The sequence below is a fragment of the Capra hircus genome, chromosome 10 (genome assembly GCF_001704415.2).
Source record: "Capra hircus breed San Clemente chromosome 10, ASM170441v1, whole genome shotgun sequence".
NCBI classification, from domain to species: Eukaryota; Metazoa; Chordata; class Mammalia; order Artiodactyla; family Bovidae; genus Capra; species Capra hircus.
The window spans coordinates 94224407-94245616 of record NC_030817.1 but is presented as its reverse complement, the minus strand read 5'-3'; the positions used below and the strand labels follow the sequence as shown (position 1 = coordinate 94245616).

Sequence of the window (21210 nt, the reverse complement as noted above, 5' to 3'; positions counted from 1 at the left end):
TGTATGTTTCTACAGTACAGAATAAAGTTAACAGAAATGACCAGTTAACTTTGCCCTTTATATAATAAAAGTCTTTCATAAAAAATCAGTTGGGGAGGAAAGCAATAATTACTGACTAAAATGGGATTTTTAGATTTCTTATGGATTTTATTTATTCTTTATGACTATATTCATTACCATGTTTTGTAAATAATTGATTATACTTCCATACTCTCTGTACATAAGAGACCTTTCTGAATTTTTCTAACATGTAAAGAACTTTTTTTCTAGAAGTTAAAGAGCTATATAAAATAATGTATTCTGTTTGTTACAGGGTAGAACTGTTACCATTAAGCTAAAGAATGTGAATTTTGAAGTAAAAACTCGTGCCTCTACAGTTCCAGCTGTTGTGTCAACTGCAGAAGAAATATTTGTTATAGCTAAAGAACTGCTAAGAACAGAAATTGATGCTGATTTTCCACATCCCTTGAGATTAAGACTTATGGGTATGACTTTTACTGTTTTTCATGAAAATCTGCAAGACATTTCCAAAGAGTCAATTTGAGAAGTAGTCTCACCTCCATTTCACTTCTTGGACCCATTCAGGGAGTTGTATTTTTTCTACTTCCGTTTTGCTTGATACTTAGAACCTGATGCATGTGAAGCCATGATCACTAGTTTAATTCCTGTAAGAATCAGTTAGAGTCATTCTTTTCCTTCAATACTTACTGAGATCCTTGGAGTTAGGCATTTTTCAAAATTTTAAACTTCAAATTTTAGAAAGCAAATTCAGTACATGTTGAGTATATTGTGTAATACTCCTTTGGGATCTGAGGCAGCACTTTATGATCAAACATTTTATTATTTCTGTAGCAAAACAAAAAACATTCACACTGAGTTGTAAAGACTCTAAATAGCTTCACATCAATCTTGTCATCAGTTACCATTTGTTGCTGACAATTTTCAGAGCTTTTAGATTTCAGAATTACAGAGAAAGGATTGTGGCACTATAAAACCACATATCTAGCCATCATGGAGTGAAAAAGACAAACAAACCACGTTTCCAAAGTGAACAAGTGAGAGAATGTTTAGGGATAAGCACTCCAGATGCCAACTTTACTGCTAAGAATGGGTGTCATCAGCCATACTTTCACATATGAAAGATAGCACACATGGAAGTCAATTTGAATATAGTATGTTAACTAAAAAAGCTGAAGAGTAGATGTTAATAGCAGCTTTATTTATAATTACCAAAACTTGGAAGCAACCAAGATAGTAGGTGAATGGAGATTGTGGTACATCCAGACAACAGAATATTATTCAGCACATAAAAGAAGTGATCTATTGGGATAGAGGATGGGGGAGAATAGAAGAAAGGTAATGAGCTGTCAAATGATGAAAAGACATGGAGGAAACTTAAATGTATATTTTTAACTTAAAGAACCAATGTGAAAGGCTACAATACTGTATGATTCCAATATAGGAAATTCAAAAATTTCAAAAATTTCCAATATAGGATAAAGCAAAATGGTAGAGATCTGAAAAGATCAGTGGTTGTCAAGGGTGGGGTCGGGGGGAATAGGCAGAGCACAGAGGATTTCTAGGGCAGAGAAACTATTCTGTATGGTGCTATAATGGTAGACACATGTCATTATACCTTTGTTAAAATCCAGACTGTACAACACCAAGAGTGAACCGTGATGTAAACTGTGGACTGTGAATAATGTCATTTCAGTGTAGGTTCATTGGTTGTAACAGCTGTTCCACTCTGGTGGAAGATGTTGATTGTGGAGGAGCTTGTGCATGTGTGGACGCAGGGTATATATGAGAACTCTCTGTACTTTATATCCAACTTTGCTGAGAACCTAAAATTATTCTAAAAGATAGAGCCTATTGCAAAAAAGGAGCTAAAGAATCAATGCAATAGACTCCAATTAGTTACTCGGTATTTAATGGTATCGTGAGTCACATATTAATGGAAAGACCTATATATATATATATAATCATGCTAACTCCAATAGATACTTACTATTTAGTATACCCAGCATTATAAAGAGAGTAAATTTCTATTCATAATACCACCTTTGGAAAAGTATCCTTTAATTCAGAGAATATGCAGTATTGCTTATTATTTTTGGCTAAACAGGCTTTTTAATAAGTGTCACAATACTATTACGCAAAATGTCTTTATGCTTTACAGTTGAGTTGGTTTTGTTGAAATGGATTAATTATGGTTGGTTTAATTTAGGGGTGCGGCTCTCTGGTTTTCCCAATGAAGAGGAGAAGAAACACCAACAAAGGAGCATTATTGGCTTCTTACAGCCTGGAAACCAAGCCCTTCCAGCCACTGGGTGTATACTAGAGAAAACTGACAAAGATCAGTTTCTAAAACCTGCACAAATGTCTCATAAGAAGAGTTTCTTTGATAAAAAACGATCTGAAAGGAAAGCAAGCCCTCAAGACACATTTACATGTGAAACCATAAATAAACAAAGTTTGCAAACGTCACAGTCATTCCAAGTTTTAAACAAGAAGATGAGTGAGAATTTAGAAACAGTGGAGAAATCACATAACTGTCAGACATTTATCTGTCCTGTTTGCTTTAGGGAGCAAGGAAGCATCAGTCTAGAAGCCTTCAATAAACATGTAGATGCATGTCTTGATGGACCTTCCATCAGTGGAAACTCCAAAATGTCCTCGTGTTCCCACGCTTCCTCTACAGAAGTAAACGAGAAAGAAAGTGTATGTGATTCTGTTTCTCTCTGTGAGAAGCAGGGTTATGAAACCCACCAGAAGAATACAGAGATCACGTCAGTAGATCCTGTAGAGATGGTAGAGACTACCAGTAAACCATCAAATACAGAAGATACAAGTGCTGTAAGTAATAAGCCCAGTGAAGAGGAATATTCTGGTCTTTCGAGCAAATCATTTAATATGGAACACTGTCCTCAGAATTCTTGTACTGTTTCATTGGAAAATGAAGATGTTGGGTCATTAAGAAGGCAAGAATCCCCCCAACCTAATTCATATGAAGTAATCAGTGACCAAGTTCTAGTTTGTCCCGTTTGTAACCTAGAACAAAAGACTTCCGATCTTACCCTATTCAATGTGCATGTAGATGTTTGCTTAAATAAAGGCATTATCCAGGAACTGAGAAAGGATAAGATTAATCCGTGTAACCAACCCAAAGAAAGCACCAAAAGTACTGGTGAGTTTATGGGGTTTTTTTAAGAGCTTGATTTTCTAGGAATGTTTTATTAAAATTCAGATTGCTATTAAATCTAAAACATATACCTTTAAAGGGATAGTTTGTGTATGTTGCCACTTACGAAAATGTTAGTTACCTTACCATGGGCTAGAATTAGCTGAAGCCATTAGATTTGAAATTTGGGGAAATCTTTGGTTTAGGCTTGACTTAGCAGAGAGTGAACTTAAAGGTTTAGGGAACTGAGTAATCTAATCCAAAAAGAAACTCCTTCAGAGAACGTTTGCCAAGGCACAGTGGTAAATTAACTATAATTATATGGCCAGAAAGCCTGTTTAACTTGCTTTCTGGTAGTTCTGACTCTGACCCAGCTTCCAAATTAGCTGCAAAACTAATGAAATAAGTAAATTAGAAAGAAATTATTTATAAATTCAAACTGTGTAGTCCTAAAGAGATTTTTATTATCTTTAATCAGTTAACTTTAACTCTTTAAATCTTTAGGAACCGTTTTTACTATTTCATGTTATTCATTATGCGTTATCTTCCCTCTAAAGATAACTCAGGCAAAGTGCAGAAGACTGGAAACAAAGCAAAAAGGTATGGCTAATTTGAGTTTTAATAAAGCTGGCCAAGAAATTGTTATATTTTGAAGTCTGATTTTTAGGAAATGTTAAAATTTGCTTGTATAAATCATTAAGTAAAAGTTTTAAAATCAGTTATTTGCGTAAGCAATTTAAAAAAAATCTCTTCATGGGTTTGACTTTGTGCTTCTCTGTTGTTATTGGTCTTCTTCGTGCATTTTAATCACGTGCTCTGTTTTATTCCAGGCCAGGATCGCTGACAAAGTACTCAGCATCAAAGAAAACAAAAGGGAACAACCCCAAACACACTCTTGATATATTTTTTAAATGAATGTTGAACATTTTATCCATTTTTGATTTAAACCTGTTATTTTATAATAACTGGATGTATCCTTCCCTGTTTCAAGCTTACAGATTCATTTAGTGAAAAGCGAGTACAATAATCCCTTTGTATAAATTTGGAATATATAGTAATTTACTTCTGTATACTTCTTTTGATAACAATGAGAATTTTGCTTTCAGTTATACTTCAGTTAGATAATTCTGTTAGAGATAATTTTAAAATGAAAAGTTGGGAATGAGATCAGGAAGTGATTTCTTTATTATGTTTTATAGTGCATATAAAAACATTTATAAGGGCTTTCAGAGGTTCAGGTAAAACTATCATAGCATAAGAATTTTTTAGCACTTAAACACTTTGTTGGCACTGGATGCTCTGCTTGATCTTAGTATCCTCAACAACGTTGAATAATTATTTTTAGCTCCTAGTATCTTCAGATACCTCATGAGGATTCGTTACTAATATTTATCATAAGTTCTATGAAGAGTATTAGCTTAGCAGAGTTAGCCTGCATGCTTTTGTTACCTTCAGGAAAATAATATCACAGTATTATTTTCTGTGTTAAAAGAACTTTTGTTTAAAATATGCTTATTCATTTTATTTTTTTAATTTAAAATTTCTTTATCCAATGATAAGCACTTATTCACTTTAAAAAATATTTAAGATTCAAGGTCATCATTTTATCTAGGACTTTTAAATGGCAATATTTCATTTCTTGGCAGTTGTATTTGTACTTTACACAGATCTGTAAAAAAAGAATAAATTGTGCACTCTATTTTTATCATGGTCTTCTAGAGAAGAATGTGCAGTTCAAAAGATTAATGTGTTTTAAACACCTCATTTATCTTAGTTCTGTTTCTATCATGTTTTTATTAATATTCATGAAAGAAGACAGCTTAACAATTGTTAGCTTAAGTAGTTGCTCCAAATGCTGTCATGGTATCAAGAGTTTTTATGAGAAATAAAACAATTATTTAATAGAAACATGCAAATGGGACCCACTGTCTATTTCTGCTTTAAGGAACTGAATCTTTTATTCTCATATTTTTGTTTCTTCTTTTCATATTTGATAGCTCATTACATAATTGTATAAAGACATAATATTTTAGGAATAGTGTAAATGAGGATCTCACACCACCTTTGGCCAAAGTGGTTTGACTTTAAATAACTAGATAGTTTAAAATTAGGCTTAGTGTTTATTAGAATACCAATTTCATGCCTAATATTATTGTATGCTATGATGAATATCTAGTTATAGAACTGCGATTCTTGATCATGTGATTTACTTACATTAATTCTCTACAAAATTAAGTTCAATGAAGCACTGATTTATTGTATTGAGAAGTAAATAACACCATATTCTTTTCTATTTTAAGTTTATTTTTATTGATTTTTCAACATTAGAGTAAATACTAAATTATTTTCATTTAGATTGTTCACTTAATGAAATGTTATCATTTAGTAATATTTAATAAAAATTTCAAATGAAACTTTAAATGTTTAATTTTTTAGCCATAGAAATGGTTTCTTTACTTTTCCACTCTTTTCCTACCTCTGTTACTTTCAGTCTTATTTTCTTTGCCTAGAATTTTCTCCACATCCTTTTCTGTTTTATCTAATAATCCAACTCATTTTATTATAATTTTGTTTGGGGGACATTAAAAAAAACACAGCAAAACCACAAAGAATAAGCACCTATAATCTTACCTATGTGGAGGGTGACAATATAGGGAGCCACTTGGGAGAACACATTTGCAACACATATAATTTACAGAATACTAGTATTCAGAATGTATATAATCCAGAATACACAAAGGATTCCTATGAATCAGTAAGAAGACGACAACCAATAGACATTTGGTCAAAAGCCTTTAAATGGCACTTTACACAGAAATCCAGATATCCAAGAAACATGAAAACATCCTCAGCCATTTTAGTAATGGGGAAATGGGGGAAAAAAACCTCAAAGAGACATTATAGCATCTCTCCCAGATTCGTAAGAATGAAAGGGTCTAATGGTTGTTTTGCTGATGATGTGGAGCAATATGAACTCCTTGAAAAAGTATTTAATTATGTATATGGCTGCGCCGGATCTTAGTTGCAGCGCTCAGGATCTCAGTCTCCGTTGCTGCACGTGGAATCTTTATTTGCTGCAAGCGTGTAGGCTCTAGTTCCCTGGCCAGAGAGGGAAGCCAGGCCCACTGTGTTAGGAGCTCGGAGTCGGAGCCGCTGGACCGCCAGGGAAGTCCCTGTGAGCTCTTACTCTGAAAACAACCTCTTTGGAAAACAGTCGGCCCTTCCGTGGTAACTCTGAAGATGTGTGTACTCGATGTGTAGCTGCACTCCTGTACATATGCTGGTTGTCTTCCATGTGCCCTCCTGATTGATTCTGTGTCCTTCAGCCTGCGCTACGTCCAGCGAGGCATCATGGCAGCAAGAAGCCACTGCACAAGGTTTCAAGGGAGAACGAGGAGGTTGGGTATTGCTTCTCTCATATAGCTTTCCGAAGCTGGTCAAGTCCCTTGAACAAAGGTCACAACCTCTTCATATCTTCATATGTCATTCCCTGCTCGCTCCCTCTCCAGGCTCTGACAATCCTTTCCTTACCCTCACCCTTTTACCCTACAAGATGGCAATAGAGTCTTGCCCTTATGAGCCCTCCAGGTACTGCCCCATCTTTTGTGCTTTCCTCACACCCTGCCCAGGTGGTGCTAGTGGTAAAGAACCTGCCTGCCAATGCAGAGAAATAAGAGATGCAGTTGGATCCCTGGGTTGGGAAGACCCCCTGAAGGAGGTCATGGTAACCCACTCCAGTATTTTTGCCTGGAGAATCCCATGGACAGAGGAGCCTGGCGGGCTATAGTCCATGGGGTCACAAAGAGTCGGACATGACTGAAGCGGCTTAGCACAGCACGCACAACCTGCCCACACTTTTGTAAATGGTCCCCTTTTTAAAACTCATCTCAAAATACAAGGTTTCTTTTTTTTCCTGCCAGGACCGTAACTGATACAATGTCTTGGGATAACTATTGAACATGTTTTTAGGAAGCATTTGCAAGGTTACACATAGCAGCACTGTAATAACCAAAAAATATGGAAATAAGCCTAATAGTCAACATTGATAGACTAAATTCTACCATTGTATTTCATGTAGATTCAAAGAAAAGAATTCTACGCATTAGTGAAAATGAAAGAATAGGTAATCAGAAGGTGGGTGAATATCACAAACATAATGTGGAGCAACAGAAGCAAATCCTAGAAGGATGCCATCAGCAAGATTCCATGCATGTTCAAAACAGTGTATAGCGCTTTAAGAATGTATTCATATAAGTCAAATTATAAACAGAACTATTGTCCCCAAGATAGAATAATGACCTGCGGGGAGAAAAGGGGATGTGATTGAGGAATGCACACGGAGCTGCTGAAACACTGCCAGCGCTCTCTTGTCTTAGGTGGTGACTGTGGGTGTTTACTTCTAAAATCTTATTTAAATTGTACATATATATTTTATATACTCTTGTTCATAAATGACCTATATCACAAGTTTTTTAAAAAGTCAGTGCTCGCTTCGGCAGCACATATACTAAAATTGGAACGATACAGAGGAGATTAGCATGGCCCCTGCGCAAGGATGACACACAAATTCATGAAGCGTTCCATATTTTACTACCTTATGACCCAGCAATCCCACTGCTGGGCATACACACCGAGGAAACCAGAATTGAAAGAGACACATGTACCGCAATATTCATCGCAGCACTGTTTATAATAGCCAGGACATGGAAGCAACCTAGATGTCCATCAGCAGATGAATGGATAAGAAAGCTGTGGTACATATACACAATAGAGTATTACTCAGCCATTAAAAAGAATACATTTGAATCAGTTCTAATGAGGTGGATGAAACTGGAGCCTATTATACAGAGTGAAGTAAGCCAGAAAGAAAAACACCAATACAGTATACTAACGCATATATCGGAGAAGGCAATGGCACCCCACTCCAGTACTCTTGCCTGGAAAATCCCATGGACAGAGGATCCTGGAAGGCTGCAGTCCATGGGGTTGCTGAGGGTCGGACACGACTGAGCGACTTCACTGTCACTTTTCACTTTCATGCATTGGAGAAGGAAATGGCAATCCACTCCAGTGTTCTTGCTGGGAGAATCTCAGGGACGAGGGAGCCTGGTGGGCTGCCGTCTATGGGGTCGCGCAAAGTCAGACACGACTGAAGTGACTTAGCAGCAGCAGGAACGCATATATATGGAATTTAGAAAGATGGTAATGATAACCCTGTATGCAAGACAGCAAAAGAGACACAGATGTATACAACAGTCTTTTGGACTCTGTAGGAGAGGGAGAGGGTGGGATAATTTGGGTGAATGGCATTGAAATATGTATAATATCATATATGAAATGAATCGCCAGTCCAGGTTCGATGCATGATATTGGATGCTCGGGGCTGGTGCACTGGGATGACCCAGAGGGTTGGTATGGGGAGGGAGGTGGAAGGGGGGTTCAGGATGGGGAACACGTGTATACCTGTGGCGGATTCATGTTGATGTATGGCAAAACCAATACAATATTGTAAAGTAATTAACCTCCAATTAAATAAATTTATATTAAAAAAATAAAAAATGTCAGAAACTTCTTTCTTTATTGAGGTGAAATTTTCCTCCATCTCTGCAGGTATTTGACTCAATAGAGAAAAGGTACATTTCTCTCTGCTAGGACTTTGCTGAACACAGCCTGAAAGAGCCATCCCTTATTAACATTTTCAGTTTTTCTCCTAACATTTCCCCTAATGCTACAACCACAGCAGAATGTGGTCTACTCTCCAGGGTCAAATTGTCAAAGTTGACCAAACAATTTGTCATCTCCAAACAAGTCACCATCTTTCCAGCCTATGAAATGTGTCCCCATTCCTCAAAGTCCCTCCCTTAAACACTAAGTCAGTTCTGTATATTGGGTTTTGTTTCAGCACCCTACTTTTTATCATCACTTCAGAATTTCATTTCAGCTGTGAGTTACAGAAGCCCAATCTGTTTCTTTAAAAAAAAAAAATCAGTTCTAGTTTTCCCATGAAACATGAATTTCATTGGTTAGTGTTAGCTCAGTAATTCAAAGATAGGTTCACAGTCTAATTTTCTTGGCCTCACATGGCCAGCTTCTGGTCACAAGATGGATGGGCTTCTCCATGTCCAGCCTTACACGTGAATTCCAGGTAGGAAGACAAGGAAGTGAAAAGGATAAAAGGGCAATGAGTCTGTCCCAGTTTAAGGAGCTTTCCTGGAAGCCCTACGTAACAATTTCCACTTCCATCTCATTGGCCAAACTGTCATGTGGCTTCCTCATACTAAAGGGAACCTGGAAATGTAATTTTTAGCAAGACACATTGCTACACCCAAACAAAAGCAGGTTCTGTTAGTAAACTGTCTCACCTATAAAAAACTATATAAATCATTCCATTTAATGGTGACATTTTAGAAGCACTCCTTAAGCATAACACAAGGGTATCCTCTGTTGTTTTGCTGGAGTCAATTCAATAAATAAGATGAATTAAAAACTGGAAACAAAAATAAAACTTTATTGTCAGATGTGTTTGTATTTTTTAAAATCTACATTTAATAAAGGAGTTCAAGGTTATGGCTATAAGATCAATGTACAAAATCAAGAGCATTCCTGTATAACAATAATAGCAAATTAGGCCATGTAATAAACATAATCTCTTTCATGATAATAATCTATAAGGGACCTATGGGGTCTGGGGAGGTGGGGAGGTGTCATCTATCTGAATTTGTTGAGTCCTTTAAAACTACCAAATATATTACTGAAAGACAAACAGTATGTCTGAGGAAATTAAAGAGTGATCCTAGTCAGGAAGAATAGCTATTTTAGAGATAACTATTCTCCCCTAATTCTGTAAGTTCAATAAAACTCAAAACAAAACTTCTCATGGTTTTTCTTAGAAGTTGTTAAGTAGATCCTAAATTTCATATGGAAGAGCAAAGGCCCAAGAATAACAAGGCAGAACAACAGGCCCTAGTACATATCAACATTTATTAACAAGCTGTAGTAATTAATACCATATACTAATAGAGTCGTATTACCACTACTGAATTGGAGAGACTGATGCTGAAGCTGAAGCTCCAATATTTTGGCCAATTGATGCGAAGAGCTGACTCATTGGAAAAGACCCTGATGTTGGGAAAGATTGAGGGCAGGAGGAGAAGGGGGTGGCAGAGGATGAGATGGTTAGATAGCATCACTGACTCCATGGACATGAGCTTGAGCAAACTCCAGGGGACAGTGAAGGACGGGGAAGCCTGACGTGCTATAGTCCATGGGGTCACAAAGAGTTGGACACAACTTAGTGACTTAACAACAGCAACAATAGAGTAGAATTGGCATGGGTATATACATTTCAGACAACTCAGTACAAAAAGTATCTGCTACTTAATAAACCGTGCCTGAGGTGCTGCTGTCCATGAGGTTGCAAAGAGTCAGACGCAATTTAGCGACTGAACAAATTGGGCCTAAACTCTGACCTTCCAACTGATTTCTCAGCTTTTCCTGCTCTAAACCATTCTGTACATTTATTGCACATTAGCCACAAACGACGTTTTCATAATGTCACCATTATGTTAGAAACAAAAGATGTCAAAAGCTCTCAGCTCTGTCCAGGATCAGCGGGAGTTGAGAAGAAAGGTAGGATTTTCAGCATATGATGATTTCTGTGGTGCAAACGGGCTTCCCTGGTGGCTCAGCAGTAAAGAAAACACCTGCAGTGCAGGAGACACTGGTTCAATCCCTGGGTCAGGAAGATCCCCTGGGGAGGAGAACACGGCAACCCACTCCAGTATTCTTGCCTGGAGAATCTCATGGACAGAGAAGCCTGGCAGGCTACACAATCCATGCGGTGGCATAGAGTCGGACACGACTGGAGTGACTGAGTGCACATGCGTGTGCAAATTCCATGACAGAGTTCAAGCTATTGACATGATGTCAATCAGCTCACAAAATTCCTAAAAATTTAACAATCGGCTCTTGGTTGCCAGTACAAATGAGCTCCTACAAATCACCGTCCTTGATGCACACTAAACTCAGGTTTGACCTTCAAGGACACTGAAGTCACACAGCATAGCTTGTAGTTTCCTCAATAAACCAAGCTGCTTCTCCCTTCTGGTCTCGTGGTCAGTTGCTCCCTCTGTCCAGAATGTGCTTCCTGAATGCCCCTTTGCCCTCTACATACACAATAAACATACATGACCATTCATCACAATTAGCCCAAGGATCACCATTCAGCCCAGGGACCACTTTCAGGAAATGGTCCCTGCGCTCTAGGAAAACTGGTCAGTCACTCCTTTGTGCCCCTGTTTCTGAAACGTTCTTTGCTGTGACTTTGCTGTGGTCTCTCTCTACTGGGTTGTAGGCTGCTAGAGATGCTGTCTCTCTCGTGAACTCTAAGCATGAAGCACAAAGCCTGGCACTTAACAGGCGTTAACTATTATTTGTTGACATATAAATGAATAAATAATATTTGTCCAAAGACTGATGTCTGTTACTATCTTACCATATTTTCTTTGGAAAGACAGGGTGATGGCTGACATAGATGGCTGCACTCAAGCTGGGCCATAGGGATGGGCATTCCAGGAACAGGAAACTGCACTTCTTTTCCTTTATTGGGTAGGGGCTTGTTTTAGAAATGTTTTATTACTCTATTCTTTCAAGGTAGCTTGGAAATATTTGGAAAAAGGCTCAAAATATGACCATTAACCTAGGGCTTAAAAAAATTGCTTTTTGAGGAAATATCTCATTTTGAAAAGTGTATCTGGTGCTGATTTTATTTCCCCATTTTGAAAAGCAATTATATGTTAGAGCATCGCTGGTGCTGGTAGGATGTCCGTGGACTTCACAGAGAGGTGGCGTTTATACCCCTGGAGCAAAAACTGTTTTTTTGGTTGGATCATTAAGGGATAATCACCTTTGCTTTGTAAGACACAGTTGAATTAGCAGTTGTTCAAGAAAAACTCAAAAGACATTATAGGGAGCTATTGAAAACATGATCACATTTATTAAATCATAATATTGGACTGTTCCACTTACAAGTGTGAGGTAATTTATTTTCTAAAACTGTTGCTATCTACAGAAGGCTCAGGGAGACAGAAGATAATTCAGAGGCAAATAGTTTATACCCTTGCCATCTAATCGCAGTCTCTTAAGTTTGTCATTATTTCAAACTCACATACACCTGCATATACATAGGCACGCGAAGTGGAGTGAAGCCGCTCAGTCGTGGCCGACTCCTTGCAACCCCATTGACTGTAGCCCACCAGCTCCTCCGTCCACGGGATTTTCCAGGCAAGAGGACTGGAGTGGGGTGCCATGCATCAGTTCAGTTCAGTTCAGTCGCTCAGTCGTGTTCGACTGTTTGCGACCCCATGAATTGCAGCACTCCAGGCCTCCCTGTCCATCACCATCTCCCGGAGTTCACTCAGACTCACGTCCATCGAGTCTGTGATGCCATCCAGCCATCTCATCCTCGGTCGTCCCCTTCTTCTCCTGCCCACGATCCCTCCCAGCATCAGAGTCTTTTCCAATGAGTCACCTCTTCGCATGAGTTGGCCAAAGTACTGGAGCTTCAGCTTTAGCATCATTACTTCCAAAGAACACCCGGAACTGATCTTTAGAATGGACTGGTTGGATATCCTTGCAGTCCAAGGGACTCTCAAGAGTCTTCTCCAACACCACAGTTCAAACGCATCAATTCTTCAGTGTTCAGCCTTCTTCACAGTCCAACTCTCACATCCATACATGACCACTGGAAAAACCATAGCCTTGACTAGATGGAACTTAGTCGGCAAAGTAATGTCTCTGCTTTTGAGTATACTATCTAGGTTGGTCATAACTTTTCTTCCAAGGAGTAAGCGTCTTTTAATTTCATGGCTGCAGTCACCATCTGCAGTGATTTTGGAGCCCCAAAAATTAAAGTCTGACACTGTTTCCACTGTTTCCCCATCTATTTCCCATGAAGTGATGGGACCGGATGCCATGATCTTCGTTTCCTGAATGTTGAGCTTTAAGCCAACTTTTAAGCCATCTATGCCATGCATAGATGTACATATACCTACTTTGTTTTGGGGGGCTCCAAAATCACTGCAGACGGTGTTTGCAGCCATGAAAACACTTGTTCTTTGGAAGAAAAGTTATGACCAACCTAGACAGCATATTAAAAAGCAGAAACATTACTTTGCCAACAAAGGTCCGTCTAGTCAAAGCTGTGGTTTTTCCAGTAGTCATGTAAAGATGTGAGAGTTGGACTATAAAGAAAGCTGAGTGCTGAAGAATTGATGCTTCTGAACTGTGGTGTTAGGGAAGACTCTTGAGAGTCCCTTGGACTGCAAGGAGATCCAACCAGTCCATCCTAAAGGAAATCAGTCCTGAATATTCATTGGAAAGACTGATGCTGAAGCTGAAACTCCAATACTTTGGTCAACTGTTGTGAAGAACTGACTCATTGGAAAAGACCTTGATGCTGGGAAAGGTTGAAGGGGGGAAGAGAAGGGGACGACAGAGGATGAGATGGTTGGATGGCATCACTGACTCAATGGACATGAGTTTGAGTAAACTCTGGGAGCTGGTGATGGACAGGGAGGCCTGGAGTGCTGCAGTCCATGGGGTCGCAGAGTTGGCGATGACTGAGCGACTGAAATGAACTGATACCTACTAAACACACACACACACACACACACACACGACCTCTGCCAAACCTATATCCGTTACTAATTTTGGCAGCCCTTATAACACCACTTCTTTTTATTCCTTTTGTCAAGTCTTCAACAGTTGCCTAATCTTTGGCCTTCCAATTTACTTCTCAGCTTTCACCAGTTTCTTTCCTTTCACTAAACCATAGACAATTCTTTCCTAACATCACTCTTATCTGTGCGTGTGTGTGTGTGTGTGTGTGTGTGTGTGTGTGTGTGAACAAAAGAGGTGGTTCAGTTCTGGGGTCAAATCTAGTTCTGTTTCATAAGGCTTTTTTTCCACTGTCAGAATATGCTAAACTTCTAATTTAACTCCTAATTCAAGCACACTGTGTTTATGTATAGTAGGGATTCAGTGGCGATATCCTGGCTGTTCACTATTGTACATTTCTTCCTTATTATTTGAATTTTAGCTAGGCATACGATTGCCCAGCATAGTTTACTATATTTCATTAATTCTTTACTTTCTAAGCCACTACAGTCCACGGGGTCGTGAAGAGTTGGACACCACTGAGCCGCTAACACTCTCATTTTCAAGAAAGAAAGCATACCCAAGACGGGGAGGGCCAGCAGGTTACCACTGCATTAAACTGGGATACCAAGGTTTTCCATTTTCAAAGAGGGAACTGAGTCATACTTTATTCAAAAGAAAATTCTGGAAGTCCATTTAGAATTGATTCAGTACTGAAGATCGGATAGTGTTGGTTTTATAAAGCTACTTCGACAACTCCGAATTGTATACTGTTCAGTTCAGTTCAGTCGCTCAGTCGTGTCCGACTCTTTGTGACCCCGTGGGACTGCAGCACTCCAGGCTTCCCTGTCCATCACCAACTCCCGGAGCTTGCTCAAACTCACGTCCATTGACTCGGTGATGCCATCCAACCATCTCATCGTCTGTCCTCCTCCCGCCTTCAATCTTCCCCAGCATCAGGGTCTTTTCCAATGAGTTAGCTCTTCGCATCAGGTGGCCAAAGTATTGGAGCTTCAGCTTCAGCATCAGTCCTTCCAATGAATATTCAGGGCTGATTTCCTTTAGGATGGACTGTTTGGATCTCCTTGCAGTCCAAGGGACTCTCAAGAGTCTTCTCCAAATTGTACTCAGAACCACCTAAATGTGGCCGGGACTTTCCTCTTAATTTCTCACTGCAGGTGCTTCTGGCACAGCGCGCGCCCCACCTGAAGGCGGCCGCGCCCGGGCAGGACTGCAGCCCCAGGCGAGGCGCCCGCCGCGGAGAGCGGCCCCTGGTGTGCGCGGCGCCCGAGCGGGCCGGTCCGCTCGCCCCAGGGCGCAGGGCGGCGGCGAGCGGGCTGCGGGAGGACCTGAGGCGCGCGGCGGCCGGCCCTAGAGGGGCCTGTCCCGGGGCCCCAAGCAAGAGCCGCCGCAGGAGGAGGCGGCGGCGGCCGGAAACGAGTTCCCTGAGTCCGGATACAGGTCTGGAAACTCCCTCGCGGGCGGCGCGGGGCGGGCCTGGGGAACCGGTTGAGCAGCTGCGGGTGCCCCAGGGACCCGAGCCCATCCTCACCCCCGCGCCCTAGGTGGGCTGGGTTTCAGCTTTGGGATCCACACCCTCCCAAGGGTTGGCTCACGTTTCTCAGGACGTTTGATTTCAGGTTAACCCTGCACTGTAGGTGGAAGGAAAGTGTTCCTCTTTCAAATTAAGGAAGAGGATTTTCCAAGAAATCATTCAGCCCTTTTACAAACAAGGAAATAGTTTTATGTGCTGTTATCTCCTACAGCCTGAGCCTTCACTAATTTATTGTGTGACCTCAAATAAGTCACCTAATTTTTCTGTACTTTAGTTTTTCAAGCATGGAGGGGTTCCTCTGTGCCTTGGGAATAAATTTCTAGCATAAACTGAGGGATGCTGTTTAAGAGTCTTTAAAGTTAAGCATGACAGGTCTCTTAACAGGCACACCATCCATGTCACCTCGCTGTGATGACCTCCTTTCCCAAAGACCAGCCTTGGGTGCAGAACATCAGTTTCTTAAGACAGTATTCAGTTAGTTCATCCATCCATCCATCCATCCAGCTAGCCAGCCGTTCTTTCTAGAAATATTTTCAAGAAAGTACTACGTAAATTAGTGATCACATCATCATGATTATCTGGGTCGTGAAGATCTTTTTTGTACAGTTCTTCCGTGTGTTCTTGCCACCTCTTCTTAATCTCTTCTGCTTCTGTTAGGTGCATACCATTTCTGTCCTTTTTTTTTTTTTTTTTTTTCATTTCTGTCCTTTATCGAACTCATCTTTGCATGAAATGTTCCCTTGGTGTCTCTGATTTTCTTGAAGAGATCTCTAGTCTTTCCCATTCTGTTGTTTTCCTCTATTTCTTTGCATTGATCGATGAAGAAGGCTTTCTTATCTCTTCTTGCTATTCTTTGGAACTCTGCATTCAGATGCTTATATCTTTCCTTTTCTCCTTTGCTTTTCACCTCTCTTCTATTCACAGCTATTTGTAAGGCCTCCCCAGACAGCCATTTTGCTTTTCTGCATTTCTTTTCCACGGGGATGGTCTTGATCCCTGTCTCCTGTACAATGTCACAAACCTCATTCCATAGTTCATCAGGCACTCTATCTATCAGATCTAGACCCTTAAATCTGTTTCTCACTTCCACTGTATAATCATAAGGGATTTGATTTAGGTCATACCTGAATGGTCTAGCGGTTTTCCCTACTTTCTTCAATTTAAGTCTGAATTTGGCAATAAGGAGTTCATGATCTGAGCCACAGTCAGCTCCTGCTCTTGTTTTCATTGACTGTATAGAGCTTCTCCATCTTTGGCTGCAAAGAATATAATCAATCTGATTTCGGTGTTGACCGTCTGGTGATGTCCATGTGTAGAGTCTTCTCTTGTGTTGTTGAAAGAGAGTGTTTGCTATGACCAGTGCATTTTCTTGGCAAAACTCTATTAGTCTTTGCCCTGCTTCGTTCCGCATTCCAAGGCCAAATTTGCCTGTTACTCCAGGTGTTTCTTTGCATTCCAGTCCCCTATAATGAAAAGGACATCTTTTTTGGGTGTTAGTTCTAAAAGGTCTTGTAGGTCTTCATAAAACCGTTCAACTTCAGTTTCTTCAGCGTGACTGGTTGGGGCATAGACTTGGATAACTGTGATATTGAATGGTTTGCCTTGGAGACGAACAGAGATCATGATGATGTGATCACTGATCTAGAGCCAGACATCTTGAAATGTGAAGTCAAGTGGGCCTTAGAAAGCATCACTACGAACAAAGCTAGTGGAGGTGATGGAATTCCAGTTGAGCTGTTTCAAATCCTAAAAGATGATGCTGTGAAAGTGCTGCACTCAATATGCCAGCAAGTTTGGAAAACTCAGCAGTGGCCACAGGACTGGAAAAGGTCAGTTTTCATTCCAGTTCCAAAGAATGGCAATGCAAAAGAATGCTCAAACTACCGCACAATTGCACTCATCTCACATGCTAATAAAGTATTGCTCAAAATTCTCCAAGCCAGACTTCAGCAATACGTGAACCATGAACTCCCTGATGTTCAAGCTGGTTTTAGAAAAGGCAAAGGAACCAGAGATCAAATTGCCAACATCCGCTGGATCATGGAAAAAGCAAGAGAGTTCCAGAAAAACATCTATTTCTGCTTCATTGACTATGCCAAAGCCTTTGACTGTGTGGATCACAGTAAACCGTGGAAAATTCTGAAAGAGACGGGAATACCAGACCACCTAACCTGCCTCTTGAGAAATCTGTATGCAGATCAGGAAGCAACAGTTAGAACTGGACATGGAACAACAGACTTGTTCCAAATAGGAAAAGGAGTACGTCAAGGCTGTATATTGTCACCCTGCTCATTTAACTTATATGCAGAGTACATCATGAGAAACGCTGGACTGGAAGAAACACAAGCTGGAATCCAGATTGCCGGGAGAAATATCAATAACCTCAGATATGCAGCTGACACCACCCTTATGGCAGAAAGTGAAGAGGAGCTAAAAAGCCTCTTGATGAAAGTGAAAGAGGAGAGTGAAAAAGTTGGCTTAAAGCTCAACATTCAGAAAACAAAGATCATGGCATCTGGTCCCATCACTTCATGTGAAATGGATGGGGAAACAGTAGAAACAGTGTCAGATTTTTTTGGGGGGGAGCTCCAAAATCACTGCAGATGGTGACTGCAGGCATGAAATTAAAAGACACTTACTCCTTGGAAGAAAACTTATGACCAACCTAGACGGCATATTCAAAAGCAGAGACATTACTTTGCCAACAAAGGTCTGTCTAGTACTGAGATTTTGTGCCCTTCAAGGGAAGGTCCTGCGTGCAGCAGCTAAGACCAGGTGCAGTTAAATAAATATTTTTAAGAAAAAGAAAGAGGAGTAAGACCAGACTATTTGAATATTAGGTATTGAAGAGGAGAGCGGATGATATTGGTGTGGTACACAGAACCAGTTCAGGCAAGGCCTTGATGCCCTGAGATAGGAACTTAAATTTGGTATTGTTGGTGTTTTAAAATTTTAGCCATTCTAACAGGTACGTATTAGTATCTCCTTGTGGTTTTATGTTTCCCTAATAGATAATGATGCTGAACATCTTCTCATGTGCTTATTGCCATCTATATATCCTCTTTGGTTCCTCTTTGTTCCATTGAAGTCTTTTCCCTATTTTTAAATTGGATTTTGTTTTCTTACTGTTGAGTCATTTGTCAGATGTGTGATTTGCATATATGTTCCCCCAATCTATAGGTTGTCTTTTTTATTCTCTTAACAGTATTTTTCACAGAGCAAAGTTTGAAATTTTTCTAAGGTCCAATTTACTATTGTTTTCGTTTATGGTCATGCAGTTGGAGTTATGTGTAAGACAGAACTCTTTGCCTAATCCCAGTTTATGAAGTTTTTCTCCTGTATTTTCTTATAAAAGTTTTATGATTTAAAAAAAAAAAAAAACATTTCTTTGGCTTCACCAGCTCTTAGTTACAACTAAGCAAGCAGGATCTTGGATCTTTACTGTGGCATGTGGGATCTAGTTCCCTGACCAGGGAGGGCCCCCTGCCATGGGAACAGGAAGTCTTAACCACTGGACTACCAGAGAAGTCCCTTTTCAGCTCTTTTATATTCCAAAATTTTGTAGCCCCTCAAAAAAAGTCACTGCAGATGGTGATCGCAGCCATGAAATTAAAAGATGCTTACTCCTTGGAAGAAAAGTTATGACCAACCTAGATGGCATATTCAAAAGCAGAGACATTACTTTGCCAACTAAGGTCCATCTAGTCAAAGCTATGGTTTTTCCAGTGGTCATGTATGGATGTGAGAGTTGGACTGTGAAGAAGGCTGAGCGCCGAAGAACTGATGCGTTTGAACTGCGGTGTTGGAGGACTCTTGAGAGTCCCTTGGACTGCAAGGAGATCCGACCAGTCCATTCTGAAGGAGATCAGCCCTGGGATTTCTTTGGAAGGAATGATGCTAAAGCTGAAACTCCAGTACTTTGTCCACCTCATGCGAAGAGTTGACTCATTGGAAAAGACTCTGATGCTGGGAGGGATTGGGGGCAGGAGAAGGGGACGACCGAGGATGAAATGGCTGGACGGCATCACGGACTCGATGGATGTGAGTCTGAGTGAACTCCGGGAGTTGGTGATGGACAGGGAGGCCTGGCGTGCTGCGATTCATGAGGTCTCAAAGAGTCAGACACGACTGAGCGACTGAACTGAACTGAACTGAATATTCCAAAATAACAACAAACAACAGCAAAGAAGCAAGCAAACAAAAAACAACGCAGTAAATCCTGGAGTCTTCTCTAAGCTATTTAATGAACCCTGCCATCTGAATATGTATTATGTGTGTGACCTGTGTATACAGAACCTAGAGGGTCCCCTTGTGGCTCAGGAGCTAAAGCATCTGCCTACAATGCGGGAGATGGGGTTCTGGGTCAGGAAGTTCCCCTGGAGAAGGAACTGGCACCCCACTCCAGTATTCTTGCCTGGAAAATCCCATGGATGGAGGAGCCTGGTGGGCTACAGTCCATGGGGTAGCAAAGAGTCGGACACGACTGAGCCACTTCACTTCATGTGACCTGTAATGTTCGTAGTGTGTAGTAATATTAATGTTTCTAGTAAAAGTGAAAATCTTCTTTTATCTCCTTTCATGTAAATGAAAATAAAACATGTTTATCACTTTTAACCTTCATTCATGACTATTTATATGATGTGCTGTGTTCCATGGTTTTGTTTCTGCAGGTCTGGCATCCTGCAGGGTTCTGCTGACAACAATTTTATCTCTGTAAGCTTGCATAGAGTATTTGGGCTCCTCCCTGCCTAATCTTGTACAAACATTTTATAAACAACGCCCCTTGAGAAGTCAATGGCCACCCTCCAACCTCCTAGAGCTATATTCTGCATTGCTGACTTCAGGGTGGTCCTTGAGAATAATGTTTTGTTTGGGATAGGAAGATGTTTAAGGCTGTGAAAACACTTTCAGTGTGAGGAGTACGTGGAATCTTGATAATACAGCTTTATAAAATATTGAAGCCAAGTTCCCACACCCAAAATAGCAGACTGTGAAAGGCTCAAGGCTGTGGTTTCAGGTTTTTAGTCCCAAGGTTTGCCACGTGAGGTTTGCTTTCTCTTCAACCCTCTTCAATTCCCGCAGTCATGCTTGCTTGCTTGCTTTCAGAGCTGCCAAATGAGAGAAGCTTCCAGAATGCTGCTGAAAGCAATGATTTGCATCTTATGGAGAAGCTGTTTGAAAAGAAGGTTAATATTAATGCTGTGAACAATGTGAGTAGAAATCACAGATGTGACAAGTAATAGCAGTGTGGGTTTACACAGTGCAACTGAAATAAAAATAAAAATAAAAACGATTCTGCTAAAATGAGACGGGGGGAGCTCTTTTGTTGGCAGTTCCAGAATGTTTAAGCTAATAGTGGAGTCAAGCTGTAGAAGAGGCTCTGGGTGTTTTAATTGTTCTCATCTGAGGGGACGTGCCCAGGGTCTTTATGCACAGCTGTGCTAAGTCTCTGGGTGGGCAGTGTAGCCAGGTGTCAAGGTTATGGGCCTGCACTTGGTCCTGGATCATAGCCTGTGGGTCACTTTGGCCTCACACATTCTGGAAAGGCTGAATGTCTTTTGCTACACAGTTCATCATTGTTTTCTCATCAGTAATGTGCTTTGTGGTTGGAGCCTTCCAAATTTAAAATCCAAAGGAAAGTACGGGTTTGCTTTTTGCTGCTTGTGGAATATAGTACATCTGCCTGTTGGGCAGTGAGGCCTCTCCTGAGACCCGGCTCTCACTTGTTCTTCAGTGCCTGGGTTTAGGGGAGAAGTCCCACTGCCAGAAAAATGGATTGCTTACTGCTTGGTTTTGTGGAGATTTCCTGACAGCCCCG

The 21210-nt window shown here is 40.4% G+C and overlaps 2 protein-coding genes across 5 annotated transcripts in view; both read left to right on the top strand.

Annotated features, from left to right (window-relative positions):
• Positions 1 to 5595, top strand: part of POLK (DNA polymerase kappa) — an 83026-nt gene extending 77431 nt beyond the window's left edge. Inside the window, exons 12-15 of one of the 4 annotated variants that reach the window (XM_005685056.3) lie at positions 314 to 485; positions 2228 to 3187; positions 3739 to 3781; positions 4012 to 5595. In XM_005685056.3, the coding sequence (XP_005685113.2) occupies positions 314 to 485; positions 2228 to 3187; positions 3739 to 3781; positions 4012 to 4096 (1260 nt within the window). In that variant the 3' untranslated portion in view covers positions 4097 to 5595. Of the gene's footprint in view, positions 1 to 313; positions 486 to 2227; positions 3188 to 3685; positions 3782 to 4011 lie in introns of those variants that run through there. The other 3 variants (XM_013966702.2, XM_018053699.1, XM_013966703.2) reach the window with 3 other exon arrangements.
• Positions 10760 to 21210, top strand: part of ANKDD1B (ankyrin repeat and death domain containing 1B) — a 77816-nt gene continuing 67365 nt past the window's right edge. The window contains 5 exon segments of the mRNA XM_018053791.1: positions 10760 to 10810; positions 15016 to 15202; positions 15205 to 15277; positions 20410 to 20416; positions 20501 to 20602. Coding sequence (XP_017909280.1) covers positions 10760 to 10810; positions 15016 to 15202; positions 15205 to 15277; positions 20410 to 20416; positions 20501 to 20602 — 420 coding nt within the window.